This window comes from Pygocentrus nattereri, chromosome 6, assembly GCF_015220715.1.
Source record: "Pygocentrus nattereri isolate fPygNat1 chromosome 6, fPygNat1.pri, whole genome shotgun sequence".
Taxonomy (NCBI): domain Eukaryota; kingdom Metazoa; phylum Chordata; class Actinopteri; order Characiformes; family Serrasalmidae; genus Pygocentrus; species Pygocentrus nattereri.
This window is the reverse complement of record NC_051216.1, coordinates 14,503,363-14,519,353: the sequence shown is the minus strand read 5'-3', so window position 1 is coordinate 14,519,353 and position 15,991 is coordinate 14,503,363. Positions and strand designations below refer to the sequence as shown.

The 15,991-nt window shown below is 40.1% G+C and overlaps 1 protein-coding gene across 6 annotated transcripts in view; it reads right to left on the bottom strand.

The window, feature by feature from the left end:
- spegb (striated muscle enriched protein kinase b) overlaps positions 1–15,991 on the bottom strand; it is a 95,779-nt gene that overhangs the window by 54,356 nt on the left and 25,432 nt on the right. Inside the window, exons 1-5 of one of the 6 annotated variants that reach the window (XM_017691532.2) lie at positions 13,703–14,481; positions 7,827–7,894; positions 3,554–3,588; positions 3,091–3,189; positions 306–426 (exon numbers count right to left, since the gene is read on the bottom strand). In XM_017691532.2, coding sequence (XP_017547021.2) covers positions 306–426; positions 3,091–3,189; positions 3,554–3,588; positions 7,827–7,894; positions 13,703–13,735 — 356 coding nt within the window. In that variant the 5' untranslated portion in view covers positions 13,736–14,481. Of the gene's footprint in view, positions 1–305; positions 427–3,090; positions 3,190–3,553; positions 3,589–7,826; positions 7,895–13,702; positions 14,482–15,991 lie in introns of those variants that run through there. The other 5 variants (XM_017691533.2, XM_017691534.2, XM_037539349.1 and 2 more) reach the window with 5 other exon arrangements.

Genomic DNA, 15,991 nt, shown 5'->3' with positions numbered 1-15,991 from the left:
TTTTTATTTATTGGCCGTTTGTTCTGTTTATACTGCGGGCTGTGAATGTGGCATTTTTACTATTATTATTATTAATATTACTGTTATTATTATTTGAGCTTGGGAATGCTTTTACTTACAGGGGAATAGAAAAAGTCCTTCCTCTATATAGACTGAATGTGCTACCATAGTAATCGCTAGCTAAAGACACACTTTCCTCGGACCCCCACACTGGCCGGGACAGATTGGCGCGGGACGCCCGAATCAGCGGCTCGACCCCTAGGTGCCTGATCTGGGTTCCCGTCGGCTCCCGGCCGATGGCTTGCCTGGCGGGCTGAGGCCCCGGTGCTCTCGATCCCAGAGACAGCGCCTCTTTCTCCACCACTGTGTTCTCGCTGGATGCCCAGTGACCACTCGTGTCTGCTGCCATGTCTATCATCCGCTCACCTGCAGAAGAATAAAATGGGAGAGGTGTGAACGTCCATTTCAAGAAATAGAAACACCTAACGTCTTTAGGCTTGCTCAAACCATAGGTTGCACACATGTGGACCCAGTGGATTTGGAATTGGTAAAAAAATGTACATATTTTAAAAATGTTTTTGATTAAAAATAAATAAATAAATAAATCTGACATCTCAGGTCCACATCACGCCCCTCTTTCAGTCCACAACAAAGGATGGAGAGAGATTATGACTAAAGTCTATAGGGTTATATATTATAACAGAACATACACTGACCTAGTGTTCCCATGCACTCCCATTCTGGAGATAACTGGAGCTTATTGATGCTGCCCTGTTCTGAGTCTCTCTAATATCTCTGACAACACTTAAGATGAAGAGTGTTTTCTTTGTAGCATGGCATCCAATATAATTCAGCAGGACTGTGCCAGATTTAAATAAGTAATTTAGCGCTGAATGCTGACTGAAAGATCTCCTTTAATCATTCTGAAATACCATTAAAACTGTCCTTCAAAGTAACACCCACATTTCAGTCTTTCATCATTAAAGCATAAAAGAAAAATCACAGGATATCATGCACAGCTATTCCAACACTCTATATATAGCTTATTATTGAATGATCCTCTGACTTTTACCTAGTGAAATAAAGCCTGTGATACTTTATCCACTCAAAAGAATGTGAAACCACCTTTTTAAGTGGATAACATTCTGGAGGAATTTGCTTGACTAGGCTCCATCCTTTTATGAAATCTACAGTAAGTGGATTGCATGGATTACATGTTTGAGGAAGGGAAAAAAAAATGAACACCAGGTGCATGACATTTTCAGCAGGCTGAGTAGCAGACAGCGTGCTCTCAGCAGGAGCCAGTGTCTCTCAGAAACCCTTCCATTCCAGTGGGCAGACTCAGCTTGACGCAGGCAGAATAGGAGGCAATATAAACAAGAAGCATCTATCAGCTTCACCGACACCAAGCCTCCACCCACCTAGCCAAAATCTGGGCTTCCTAACGCATCAAATCAATCTGATATGCACCTCTCCATAGGAAATCTTGCTGCTCCTCCACATCCTTGACACATTTATTCCTTCGATTTTTCTTTGTTTGAAGACTGTGGATGCTTCTTATCTCAATGAGCTTCAGAGGTTTTCATAGCAGTGGGTGTTGAATGCCGAAGAAACAATGCATCTTTCATCACTCAATATTGAGCTCATAAGAGGAAACTAATCTCAGAGTAAACCACAATGGCTAATGCGGTTGTTCACTAGACACACAATTGAGAATATATGAGCCAGATGGCTTCAAAAAAATCAATTACTATTTCTATTTCTTATTTTAGAGTTTGGAAGGGGAAATACAATTCACTTTTTTAATTCTTGCTTTACTGTAAAAAATGAATACTGCATTTCCTTCATCTGAACATGTCCCAAATCTGTTCCCACCCCCTCTCCCCAGGGGCTGCTGGGACAGCTTTTGTCATAATACACAATGACAGCAGAAAGTGCCACTGCCGAGATTCTGCAAAGTGTCTCAACAGAATCACAGGAATAAGCCTCTCACGGCTGTCTTTGTAAACAGGAAACATTCTCCCTCTGTCAAGAACAAGGCTATTAGAATCAACAGCATGAAGGTCTTTGAGAATTTGTACAGTGTGTGGTGTAGCTGCATGCCTGTGAACAGGCTTCAGATTTAAAGAAGTGCCAAAAATAGGTACTATTAAATAAGGACAAATGTACATGCCTGTGTACTGTACTCACAGGCTGAACATCAAACAAGCTGAATAAGAAATGTGAAACACAGAATTTCCGATCATCAGTCAAAAGTTTATGAAGCTACACACACAACACTGCAATAAAGTGAAAATATGCAGCAATATGTGGGAGAAAAGTATTGAGAAACCATACTTATGTAAAAGTGTGTGTACTGTGTAAATATATAACCTTTTTACAGCACTTAAGTGAGCCGTGAGATAAATATTTATTTAAATGTATTGTACAGCACTTATTGAAATGTGCTGCTCTATTTTGTGTTTAATTCTGTTCCTTTTTCTCTGGTATCAACATGAGCTTTTATTTCTGGCAATATCTGAGCTCAGCACTGGCTTTCTCTCTAGCCTATTTGTAGCTAGCAAAGATACTTTCTCCAGATAGACAAAGCATTTTTGTAAGGCCCCCTGGAGAGGATGGACTCAGCTAAAGATGATGCATTAAGGACTAAAAATCAAATTCTGATCTCTGTGTGCCTGACCACTGTGATAAGACATTCTTGGATAGAAGGCTCCATGCAGCAAGCAAATCAATAGAGATAAGCACATCTCAACCAAGTAGAAAAAATACACAATTGATGAGATTTTCACCAAAGTCATATTTGTCTGGCACAGAGATAAGCCATCAATGTGGCAAGTAATTGAGGTGACAAATCTTTCTGGTATAGTGTGGACAATCACACCAAACACTGGACAGAATATTAACAAAAATAAATGACACCGATCTTCTCTCACCAAGGAAAAATAAAAATGTAATAACACATGAACATTTCACACTAACCCAAAAAGTAATCATCTGTCCATCTACAGTGAATCGAACAGGTACTGTGATGAGTGTGTGTGGGGGGGTAATGATAACAGGATGATGTGTTATTGAAGAGAGTGTAATTACCTGCAGGCACACGCTGGGAGGCTTCTTCTGAACCACCTCTGCCTCTTTCTTTGGTCTCCATCTGAGGCTCGCCTGCTTCGTCTTCTGTTGTTTCAGAGTCTGCAGACGAGAAGCAAGCCAATCAGGCCAAGACCACAAGCTGTCAGGCTGATATGACTGCAATTAAGTTGGAAAACAGCTCTAACACATGAAATTAAACCACGGGGCTTCACAGCTCAGTCTGCTTTTTGCATTTGTACATGATTTCCACAGATTACCTTTTTATTTCATATTTTCTGATACAAAACATGGGGTGTGACATTTAGCTTAACTGAAGTACATCTTGAAGGTGAAGCAGGAGAGAAGGGGAACTGTCACCGGGCACAGAGTGAAAGGATTAAAGCACAAGATGCACAATGGAATGGAGGGATTAAATAAATAAAAAATACTCTTCAGCAAACTCAAAGTTAGAAACGGTTATTACCATAACTCTGTTTCCTGCATGAGCGGAATACTTCGCTTCCATAGTGGCAGAGGGGAGAGGAAAACAGGAAAGCACCGTTACTATAGAAACCAATCCCACCCCCAGTGAATCAGTCACACAACCCCAACCACTGGTACAAAGTGCTGAGCAGGCATTTTCCCCTGACAGAGTTGGCGCTGATACCCCTGGTGCTGACACATGGTGGCCTCTGAACCACCAAGATACTGAGCATCTTTACTGCATCTGGGGCTTTGTCTGCTTTAGGGAGACTTCAGTGATGGTGTAGAATGACCATGTCCCCGGTGAGAAGATTTCTGCTCATAGGAAGGCCGATAATCAGTTAATCCCTTTCTGTAGGAGTAAACATTTGTTCTTACAAACACTCTTAGGGTCTTTGTTCTGGAACACACAGTACTGTGCAAAAGTGTTCATTAAGTACAAGTTATTAATTTTTCAGGAGATATTTCTGAGTAGATAAGACACAAACCACTTACAGAAGGTAGGGGAATAAAAAAGTGAAAAAAAAAACAGGAGTTACCACAACTGGAGTTATAAAAATGATCAAAAGGTACAGAAAAAACGGGACCTAATAACCGTGCAGGACCTTGTAGACCACCAAATCCATCACCATCAGATGAACAGCACTTTCATCTTTAAGAGATGTGTTTGGCACTACCTGGACTGTGACAAGCAGAAAATTTAAACAACTTTTAAGACTGAACTTTGGAAATGAGGAAAAAATCCCTGTAGTTTTCTTTAAAAATCTTTTTTTGCTAAATACATGATTCCTGATTTATTTCTCTGATTTATAGACTCTGAAAATTGACTAACTTGTACATAATGACCATTGTGGCTAGAGATAAATAGAGGGTGGTCTATAACTTTTGCACAGTACTACAGCTCTGTAAATACAAGGAGTGATCCTCCACTGCAATTTCACTATCCCTAATCAATAAATCTGAGCATGCCTGACGGACAAATTTCCAAAATATTAGACCAAATTTATTCTAAAGGAGAATAAGAAAGAACAAGGTGGAGCTCAATCGACAATAACAGGCAGAGCACATTTGAATTCTTCATTACAAAGGTCTTTATGGTCCCCTCTATAAAGTTTTAAAAGAATCAGATCAATAACATGGCTAGTACATGCATAAAGAAATACTGCTTACTGAAGTATGCTGCCATGTTAAGTAATGTCGTGGTCACTGTACAGCCAGCTCAACAAGATACAGGGGCTACATAAAAGTAGCCTATATTAACGTGGCTCTATCTGCTGAATTATTAAACATGCATTTCATTTATAGTCATTTAATAAGGGAACACGTTACTTCTCTCATCACAAATCGCAAACACATTCTTTCTTGTTACTTAAAGTTACCCACTAAATTGAGGTATTGTCCGTTCCCTCTTAATTAGACCCTCCACTGACAGCCGCAACATAATTTTGGTAAATCTCTCTTGCATGACTACCTGTTCTCCCTCTCACACACACACATACACACACACACACACACGCCACACACACAGAATGAACCACAGATACTAACAAACAAGACAATCTTACATAAATAAGTATAACACAAAAGAAATACAGTGATTAAATCCAACAAAAAACATTTATTATTCAAAAACACATGAAACATCAATCGTGTTTTGCTACAAGTCATGAGGTAACATAATATGGCCAGCTATAAGATTAAGGATGCTGGAGAAACTGCATATATGACTGTGAGTGGTGAGCTGTCTATGCAGTTAATGGTTGGACATGCAAGAAGGGCATATTAAGTCAAATTATCTAATTATCTGATATGAATATGAATATTATCTCCATTAGCAGGGCCTAATAACTTGCTAGAGTAAAGGCCTGTCAGCAGTGGCAGAACAGACCAACACAGAGTGAAGTGAGATAATGATAGTCCCATGATAAAACAGGATGAACTGTTCTCATCATGGTTCTTTAAAGTGAATTGGTGTTTGAGATTAGATTTTAGAAATTCAGAAATTAGATTACTTATTTTAGGATTGCAGAGTAGCGATAACAATCAACTGACTGGCTGTGCTTGTAATGTTTCTCTCTAGAAGTTAGTCATATGGTAAAGGCGCATAGGCTAGAAATGGCTAAACAACCCAAAACTTTGAGGACTGCTTCTTTAAAAAGCCAAAAATTGATGCTGCTGATGAAAAAACTGACTTTGAACAAACACGGGTCACAGAGCCTTCAATTACTTGCCTTACAAGCCTTTCTGCTCCAGTCTAGACACCAGCTAATCAGCATTTTGAAGAGGTTAGCCATATTTCAACTTTCTCAAGATCCAGTTCATGGCATTAAAAATGTATTGAACTTTATTTAGTTGGGCCTATATCAACAATTAGTTTCAAAGTGGCATGCACATTTCTGCTGTGTTGAAGCTGAAAGGACATGAATAATCACATAAAACTGTCAGATCTGTAAGATCAGCTGTGAACATTTAAAACGAGTTGATAAAAAACAGACAGTATCTGAGAAAAATTTGTAAGATTTTGCACTTTTGTTGCTAAGTTGGCATTGCCTTTCGTAGTCACACTGAAACGGATGAGGTAGAAAATCATGCAAAATTTTTGGAGAGCTCCAGATTGAATTGATAAGAGCTACAGAAACCCCACTAATTGACCAGTTATTCAATAAGTGAGAGAGATGATTTAACTGTTTACAGCAAACACCAGGAAACACCTGACTGCCCTTATGTCAAGCTAAAAACCACATTACCTGGCAAGTGCATGACGCTGAGGTTTTAGCTCTCATTGCAGATGAAACACAAGACATTAACAGGCACAAGCAGGTTGCAGGGGTGTTAAGATATCTTAAGGAAAATCTTTCTGTGTGCAAATAATTTGTTGGATTTTACTAGACTGACTGAACAGATGGAAAATCTTTTGCTTTGCTCTTAAACAATGTTCTGGTCTGTCTTGAGCCTGGTATACACAACCTGAGAGCTCATTGGTACAATGGTGTGGCTACCATGTGGTGGGCTTACCGTGGTGCCAATGAGCAGTGTGTGGCCATGCTTCTCCACAGACAAATATGCGCAGTAAAATGGGTCACAGTGAAGAGCTTGGTGACTTCAAATTTACTACCGTCATAGAACATCACATTTGTCATAAGTCAATCTATGAAATTTCTGTCCTGCTAGAACTGTAATTATCGTGAAAAGGAAGCATCTACAAGCAACAACAGCTTAGCCACAAAGCGGCAGATGGAGCAAACTCCAAAGTGAAGCTGCCAAGCGCTGAACTGTGTAGTGCATAAAAATTGCCTATCATCTGTTGTATCACTCACTTCAGACTTCCAAACTGCCTCTGAAAGCAGCATAAGCTCAAGAACTGTCTGTCAGGAGTTTCATGAAACGGATTTCCATGGACAGCAGCTGAACACTATAAGCAATGTCAAGTGTCAACTGGAGTGGTGTAAAGCATGCCTCCACTGGACTCTGGAGGACTTAAATATGTTTTCTTTTCTGGCAATCTATAGGATGAATCTGGAATTGGAGAATGCCAGGAGAACATCACTTACATCAATGCACTGTGCCAACAGCAAAGTTCAGCTAGATCACACTCAAAGTAGATCTGGTGGAGGAAGCATAATGGTCTAGGGCTGTTTCACAGGGTTTGGGATCAGACTCTCCATTCCCGTTAAGAGTAATGATAATGATACTGCATACAAATACATTTTAGACAACTATATATTTCCAATTTTGTTTGCAACAGAAAGGCCCTTTCCTATTCCAGCATAACTGTGAATCTGTGTGCAAAGTAAGGTCCATAAAGACATGGCTTGACAAATTTGGTGTGGAGGAAATCCAGTGGCCTGCATAGAGCCCTTACCTCAATCCCATTAAAACACCTCTGAGATGAACTGGACCGTCAACTGTGAGCCAGGCCTTCTCATCCAACACTAAAGCATGACCTCACAAATGCTCTTTTGACTAAATAGGCACAAATTCCCTCAGAAACACAACAAAATCTTGTGTAACACCTCCCTAGAAGAGTGGAGGCTGTTATAGCAGAAATTTAGTCCAAAATAAATTCCTATAGTTTTGGAATGGGATCTCCAACAAGCTCAAATGGGTGTGATGTTCAGGTGTCCACATGCCTTTGGCCATATGTGTGCCATAAATGTGAGAATTAAATGGATGTCTGTATAGTTGGATGTTTTAAATGCATCCTCAATCTTAAACAGACCAGATACTGACTGACAGACTTGGAAATGGGATTTTAAAATCTCTTTTGTAATAACCTGTTATCTATAAAACCAAACACACCATGGGTAAACCGTCCGAACGTTCGGTTAGAGTGCCCATTTTTCTGAAATAAAGAGAAAGAGAGAAAGCATTTCAGTATATGCATACAGTTCAACAGCATGCTGCATGTAATGACTATAGTCATGCAAAACAAGTTATAGCAAACAACTGTGAAACACACACACACTTGTAGCTGCTAGATAACACTGAAGCCTGCAGTGAAGAGAATGAAAGGGAGACCAAACAGTTCTGTCACTATGACTACGGCCTGTACTTCCTTTCAAACTGGTGCACCAGATTTTTTTTTCTTCCAGAATAGGTGTCGGTCTTTGCTCTGCTAGCCTAGATTAAAATCTGGAAAGTAGGGCAGTTAACAGAGGTACTAAAAATTTGGGCTGTTTGTTTTTTGTTTAGAATTTGCTCTGTTTCCTTTTAAATATCCATACTCTGAGAGACTCAAAGAAGACACTTAAACACCCTCATACTGTGAGGAGTGTGTGATGGCGGTGTTAGAGAACAGAGTGTAGAAATGGACCATCTTGGCTAATCATTATGTGCTCCTATTTCACAACTGCAACTCAGAAAATGCAACACAAGATCTACAACTAAACTAGGATAATCCGGATGGGAAATATTCACTATTCGTTTCAAAATGTCACAGAACATGGTAACAGTTATAGAAACTCAGCAACATTTAAATCGACACCATTACCCCAACCCACCAGCGCACCAAACTTTTACTTACGTGTTCAGTTCGGGGAAAGTGAGGTTATGAGGTCAGTAGACCAATTTTCCATAATCTATAAATGTCTGCAAGTTGTCTAGTCTTATAACAGTGAAACCTGCTTGTCACAGGTTTGTTTATTGTTGAATACTGACCCCTTTAACTTCCATGTTAATTTTCAGAGGTGACACACAAATGCACTTATTTATGCCAAGAAATTTATGGCAGACCACGGCTCAGTTGACAACTATCGCACTAAATGTCCAGCCTCAGGTATGGTCAGTGTGACATATAATTTCTTTTTTTATTTCCTTGTTTATTCTGGTTGGATTGTAGAATTGTATGTCTTGTCTGTTGTGTATCTGTGCCAGCCAAACACTCCCCAATTCTCTCTGCCTATTACCAATTCAAGACAATAAATGAGGCAATATGGAGGCTGTGGCTGAGGCAGGATCCACGATCGGCATGCCTCCTGTCATTTCCAATTCATTAGTTATAGCCAGAGATGCACTCCCAATGGCTATGGCATCAAAGATTTCTGCCCTGCTCCTGGGAATAAGGTTTTCTAACAGCATTAGCCATAGGTAGCATATGTCAAAGTGGCAGTGGATGGATCAAGCAGCAGTGCTGAAAGGCATTAGTAGGGGAAGGAGAGCAAGAAAACCAGGCCATGAGATATGAAGGAGCTTTAAGCACAGGAGTGGCACGCCGACCCAATATTCTACAACAAAAACCCCACAAAAATAGAAGCTCATTTTATGTCCTGTGTCCTACCTTTTTCTTCTCCTTCATTTAAACTGGTTAATTTGCCATTTTCTGAAAATTCTACAACCAAATGCCCAAATTTGTGTTTGCTGGAAAGTACTGAGTTGGTGTAAAGGATAGTTAAAGCCCAGCAAATCTGGTCCATTTGGCTGAAGGAGGCTGCATCTGGTGCTACACCCAACACTTACAGACCTTTAAAAAGCCCTGAATAATTCACACACAGAGCAGGACTCATGTAGATATGATGCCAGTTCATTCGTCATTAACCCCCACATTTGGCATCTTTTACGGATAAAAAGGCAAGTAGTACTCAAGAGAGCAACTGGCATGCATTATACGCGAGAAAGGCGTTATTCTGGTGCCTCGTTTAAACCAATCTGAGAGCAAACAATAATATACCACATACTGCAGGAATGGCAAATGGCAGTGCCTCAGATTGTGATTTAAAATAAAGAGCACAATTACAGAAGCCTTTTAAGAGCTTTTTGCTTGTATTTAAGACAGGATCTTTGTACTCACATATCAGGCTTTTCTTACTTGTATCAGAGTTCTTCCAACCTTGTAACTAAGGCTCTTCAAGGCTAATATCACTGCATTCAATAAAGCCAAAAGGTAGCTCACCTCACTGCATATCTACATGTTATGGCTTCACAAACGTTACTTTTAGTTAATTTTGTGCACAAAGAAATATGCTAAAATGCCTGAGGCAGTGCATGTCACTGTAGCTTTGCAAAAAAATACTTAAATTAAAATCAAATTAAATGAACTTTAAAATGTGTGGATGTGTTTATTTTTAGCATTGTTGGCATGTCATTCACCTGGGAAATGCTGATAAAATTTACTCATCAGTCATCAATGTTCTGATGCTCCTTCTATATTGCTAACATCAAATTTCTTGCAACTATCAATGGAACAATGGTACAGTCAGCATTCAGCAATAATTGAAACTATTCTAAACTTTCCTTTTATACTTTCATCTATTGCTGTCCTTTTAGTGCTTTTCACATTTTGTTCAGATTATCAATATTTCTATTGTTATATTAGGCAAGTTATTACAACTGTCAACCTCTTCTAAAGATACAAAGCACGATAAAAGAGTCAGTGTTCAACAATCATGAATCCTTTCAGATTTCCCTGTTACAGGACCATCAAACTTACAGACATCAAGGAACGGCCAGTTCTTTGTTCAGTGACCTCCGAATGATACTTTTGCATAAGGAAACTGAACACAGGCGCAGATTGATGTGGTAGCACATGGGTGTAAGGGTGAGAGTTTAGAAGTTGGCATGATGTCGGTAACATGTCTCTGATTCGTGGGTTGCTGCAACTGATCACTTGTCCCAGGACATTTTGAAACCTGCAGCTAACAGGGAGTGAACAAGCTCCCATTACATTTTCCAAGCTGACAGCCATCCAGTAAGCGCAGCCAAAGGCTTGTCTCGCTGTGAGCCTGCCACCCAGTGAGGATCTCCAGCCTGCCATCTGTGCTGTGAAGAGCAGAGACATGCTTGCCTTTCTGGGTCAGATATGAGTAAACAGGTCACGTCCACTCTGCGCTGTTGACATTCAGTCACTGAATTAGGGAAAAGAGTGCAAAGATGGGCCAGCTTGGCTAATTATGTGCTACTATCTCATGAACAGAAAATGCAGTAACTACCTACTGCTGAGCTGTATCCATTTGGGGGAAATAAAACATATGGAAGCTTGTTCACTCCCTGTTAGCCACAACTTTGAGGAAGTCATTGGACATAAGAGCAGTTGCAGAAACCCAAGAATCAGAGAGGTGCTTTTGATGTCATAATAACATTCAAACTCTCACCCTTATACTTGTCACTTGCCCACTTCCACAATCTTTGCTAGTATTCAGTTTGCCAGTTATGAGAAACTAAGAACCACAGGTCTATTGACAGGTGTTTGGCCATTCCTATATTGCTGTAAAGTGGTTGACCTTGTAACAGTTCAATCAAGATACACAATTGTTGAATACAGACTCTGTAAACTCCCACTGTAATCTTTAAAAGAGACTGACAATTGCTTAATATATCAATATAAAACCATTAGCAAGTTGAACAAAATGTGAATAGCACTAAATGTACAATAAACAGGTTCTGTGCCAAACAAATACAGTGAAGGTAATTAGGTTTGGGCTGGAGTCGATAAATCAACGGGTCAGGTGGCAGTGGACATGGCAAACTTTAAGACATGATAAGTACCTCCTCATATAATTATTTAGCTGACAGCAGGACAGCGTGCACTTTATTAGAAAAGGTATGGTTTGCAGACTCCTTCTAACTGCATTTTGTTCAATGTATATGTATATGTATCTCTGCTGTGCAGTAATGCATTTGGAAAGCCTATGCCCAGACCCAACCAGTCAGCACCTCGGAGAGCTCAAGTGCCTCTACACCAGGAGAGTTCCTAGTGGATAAATGGAATCCAGTGTGCAAAGCAGAGTGATTTGATGAATCATCATCACTTGTTTAGTTCATTTCATCCCAGCTTGCACACAGATGTGTGCCACAGTCTAGGTCTGACTGTATGAGCTCTGTATGTGCTTTAAAACTGTTTTATAAGCCTTGGGCCAGTAACTCACTTCATTTGCCCTATCCAACTTTCATTACACACAACTGCCATGCAGCAAGTGAATCACTTCACACTTTGGAGAACACATCCCCCACAGTCACACAGCATTTTATTCATTGTGGTCAAGCTCAAGTCAGTAGCTGAAGTTAGTAAAGGGGGATGGCTCCTCCATTGGCAATTATTTACACATACATTGTTTCTGGTCTGGTCAAGTATATTGTTTTAATATTAGATTTATATATAAGGAAGTTAATAGTGATTAAACTTGAGTGGTATGACAAGATATAATAAAACATATTTTGTAATATCTAACATATCTAGGAAATGGCTGGGTAATGTTATAGCCATAATTAACGCTATCAAATTAAAGTCTTATTAACTTTTCAGTTTAAAATCTGCGATTCATTTTATTCTCTAAGCTATGCCTCTGTCTCCTTCTTGTGCTTTTCCACCTGTCTGTCTCAGTCTGGTCTAAAGATCCAATTATCTTTCTTTTTCACCCATCCCCCTCTCATGTCCTCTCCCCTCTGCTCTCCTTCACATCCACTTTCATTTCTTCCTTGCACTTATTTCTATCAGCCTTGAGAGCTGAGGAAAAAAGGGGAATGCAACCCATTCACACATCTTCTCACCTATGAAATGACAGTGTGACATGTTCTCAACAAGAGCTGGACATTTGGAAAGTGAAAAAACACTGACCTTACATTTTTGCCCAATGACAAATGGATTAATTTGTTTGTCATTTCTGTTTTCTTGCAAGTCTTGTCTGGGGGGGTGGAAGTATTGATCTAACAATCAATGTAGATAAGAGTCTTGTTGCATCCTTCCATAAAATAAAAAAAGATTTAGGTAACATTATACACTTGAGCTGATGCTCTGATGCTGGAAAACATTTCAAATCTAACTCCAAACTAAAAAGCCAGCAAGGGAAACATTGCATTTGATTGTATGAGCGCACAATGTTTATGCTGGGCTAAATGACATCAATTCGTTCTTATTCAGTAAATCTAACTAATTAAAATTATACCTTGTGCATCAGAGCTTTAAATGTAAATCAAAATCAAATGCAGTGTTACAGAAAAATATCTGCACCATAAGGGATAATGGGGTTGCTGCTACAAGCAATTTTGCTTTATTACTCTTGGACCTGTAATAAACTACATGCTGCTTTGCCATATGCTTTCCTCCCTCTCAGGAACAGCTCTATTCTAAAGTGCAAAGCATAAGGAATATCCCATGTTTAATCAGTTTCTTGAACAATTGGCAACATTTTCTTGCTGAAAGAAAACAAAAACATGCTGGAAATCAAATTTAAAAATTCTCTGTAATTCTTTGAAGTAATATCCATGATGATGGATATCTGACAGTGTTGCTGTTTACTCTTAGAAAGCAGGCAGAAGACCACTATTTAATAGAATCTCTGTCTCATAGCCTGAAGCAGTTTTCATTGTCCCTCTGGCACTGCACCCCACAACTAGGGTTTCCACCCAGGCGAGAAGCAGCATGCATCAGTAAAACGATGAGGCTAATGAGTGTATTTGTACTCAGTGGTGCAACCATCTCTACGCTGTCACCTAACCGCACTCGCTTTGTTTACAGGAGAAGGGTGGGGCACATCAGTCAGAGAATTGGCTGTGAAAATCCTAGCCAAGGGAGCTGAAACTGGGGCAAGCCTCACGCATGCTGCACACACACTCACTGAATGACATTCACTGCACATATGGGTCAAACTCTGACACAGAAACACCTCTAAGTCAACAAGCAAGGCAGCGGTGGTGAGGTTTGAGGTAAAGGACTGACCTGGAAGCGTTTCTTGGACCAGATCTTCTTCATGGTCTGAAGCAATCCAGGTCTTCTTCTGCGCTTGGGGGAGAGTGGGGTGGCCGGGGCGACCGAGCTTTCTGACACCTGGGATTTCACGGCTGGACCTGGTGCTGACCCGACCGCATCGATAAAAACATGACCGCAATCCAGAGCTGATCTGAGACACTTGTCACTTGCGTGGTGGGAAAAAGTATATAAAAGGAGTCGCTTTCAGTTGGCAAAAGCAAAAGTCATTAGTGGTTGGAAATTGTTCATCTTGTCGAAAGAGTTGCTGTTCTTTTTCGGCAAACTTGCCAGAGTACTTCAGTTAAAACTTAACCACCATATTGCACCAACAGACTGCACCATCACTCACTATAGGGTGAAAGTTAAGCTACTGAGAAGAAAAGATCAACGGTCCTAAAGAGAACAACAACAAAAAAAAAAAGTCTAAGCAAATGGCATCCCCTGCTCTCTCTTAGAGCTCCTGAAAGCGTCAGTGGTCAGGAGTCCCACTCAGGCAGAGCGTCACAGCTGGAACTAAACCATCAGTACGGAAAAACGGAGACGCCAAGAGGAGTACTGGATAATCAGCTCAGGAGCAGAACGTTCAGACAATAGCAGCCCAGAGCGAGTGAGCGAGCGAGCGAGTGAGAGAGTGTGAGAGACAGAGTGAGCACGTATGCGCAACCCTATCCAGCTTGAAAAAGAAAGGGGAGATTCTCAGAGAGTGAGGGAAATAGGAATGGAGCAAGAGAGATAGAGAGCTAGAGGGGGAGAGAGAAAGGAGAAAGAAGAATGAGTCAGCCCTATGGAGAGCGTCACAGAGGGATGCAGGTTGGCAAATCCTTTTTCGTGTTTTTTATTTTACCCCTCCCCTTTCTCTCCCCAGTTCTTCATTACTTATGTGTCTCTGCACATATGTGTTTTGATGTAGCAGTTGGGCAATTGATTTTGAGGATCAATGTCAAAACTACACAGTCTCAAGTAAATATGCAGAAATTGGCCATTTGCTCCTTTGAGCAGAGCATCAGATCTACCTCCTCTCCTCCCCTCCCCCAACAGTACACAGAACCTCCAACCACACGTCCATCAATAACACGCTTTACTCCTCCATCCTTTCTACCTCCACCAAGGCACTACAAATCTGCATTTGAAATTAATGTGACCTAAACTGCACTGCTCTACGTTTCCTTATTGGAATCACAAATAATTAACAAATATAATTACCTTATTAACATCATAAATAATAGGGAAAGGGTGTGTATTTCAGGGCATGACAACAACCAGGACAGATCCAATTTGTACTGCATTCATCTCTGGAACAGAACTAATTACCATATTCACATCCATACTGACATGAAAGACACTTAAAAATCAAACACTAGACTGAATGAAAAAGCCATGGAAACAAATCTCCATTTTTTGAAGATGAGTGAGAGAGAAAGAGAGAAAAAACAGAGCAAAAGAAAAAAGAAACAAAGAGATAGAATGGTCTAAAAAGCATTGTCATCCATCTTCATCATATGTCATTGCTCCCACCCTAATTATGAGCTAGTTGCACACATTCTATCTTCCAGCTTTTACGCTGCTGCCTGCTTGACTGCACCTGTGCACTGTACTGTACAATCCTAATGCAAAGCAGGAGTGAGAAATTACAAGAGTACTACAATACTGAACGTGGACATAGAAGAACTGTACTGCGCAAAAGCCCCAAAGCAAATGGTTTAAAACCATGTATCGGTGTAGTGTGATCTTGCTTGTACAATCATATAACCATGTCCATTATCATTACAATAAGTGCAGACAAACATTAATGCAGTAAAAATTAACAAGAAGTTTTGTTTTAAAAAAGTAGTTAATATCCTCCAAGCTGGTTAGACAAACAAACTTTGGTGTCTGACTTCTCGATGCCACCAGCCATTGGATGGATCAGCTAGCAACTGTGTTAAATTAAAGAAGCATTGCTTAGCCAAACTAGGCATTAGATAATAACTACAATTATAAAAGGGATAGTTTAAAGCCATTGTAAAAATCCACGATACACAACGGCTATGACCGCCTCACAACAACTGAACTCTATATCACTGAGCTACAGCACGAAAAACCCTTCTACTGTTAATTAATCTTTTACTTTAACACTGATCTCATAGAGGACTGAGCGTACTGATGAAGTAAGAACCCGTTTTTTTTGTTTAAATCGAAGGGCTGAAAACTAAAATAGGGTCTATTTTCTTAACTAGAACTAGGCTGGTCAGCTAACCAACAGGCTTAAAGTTAGTAAAC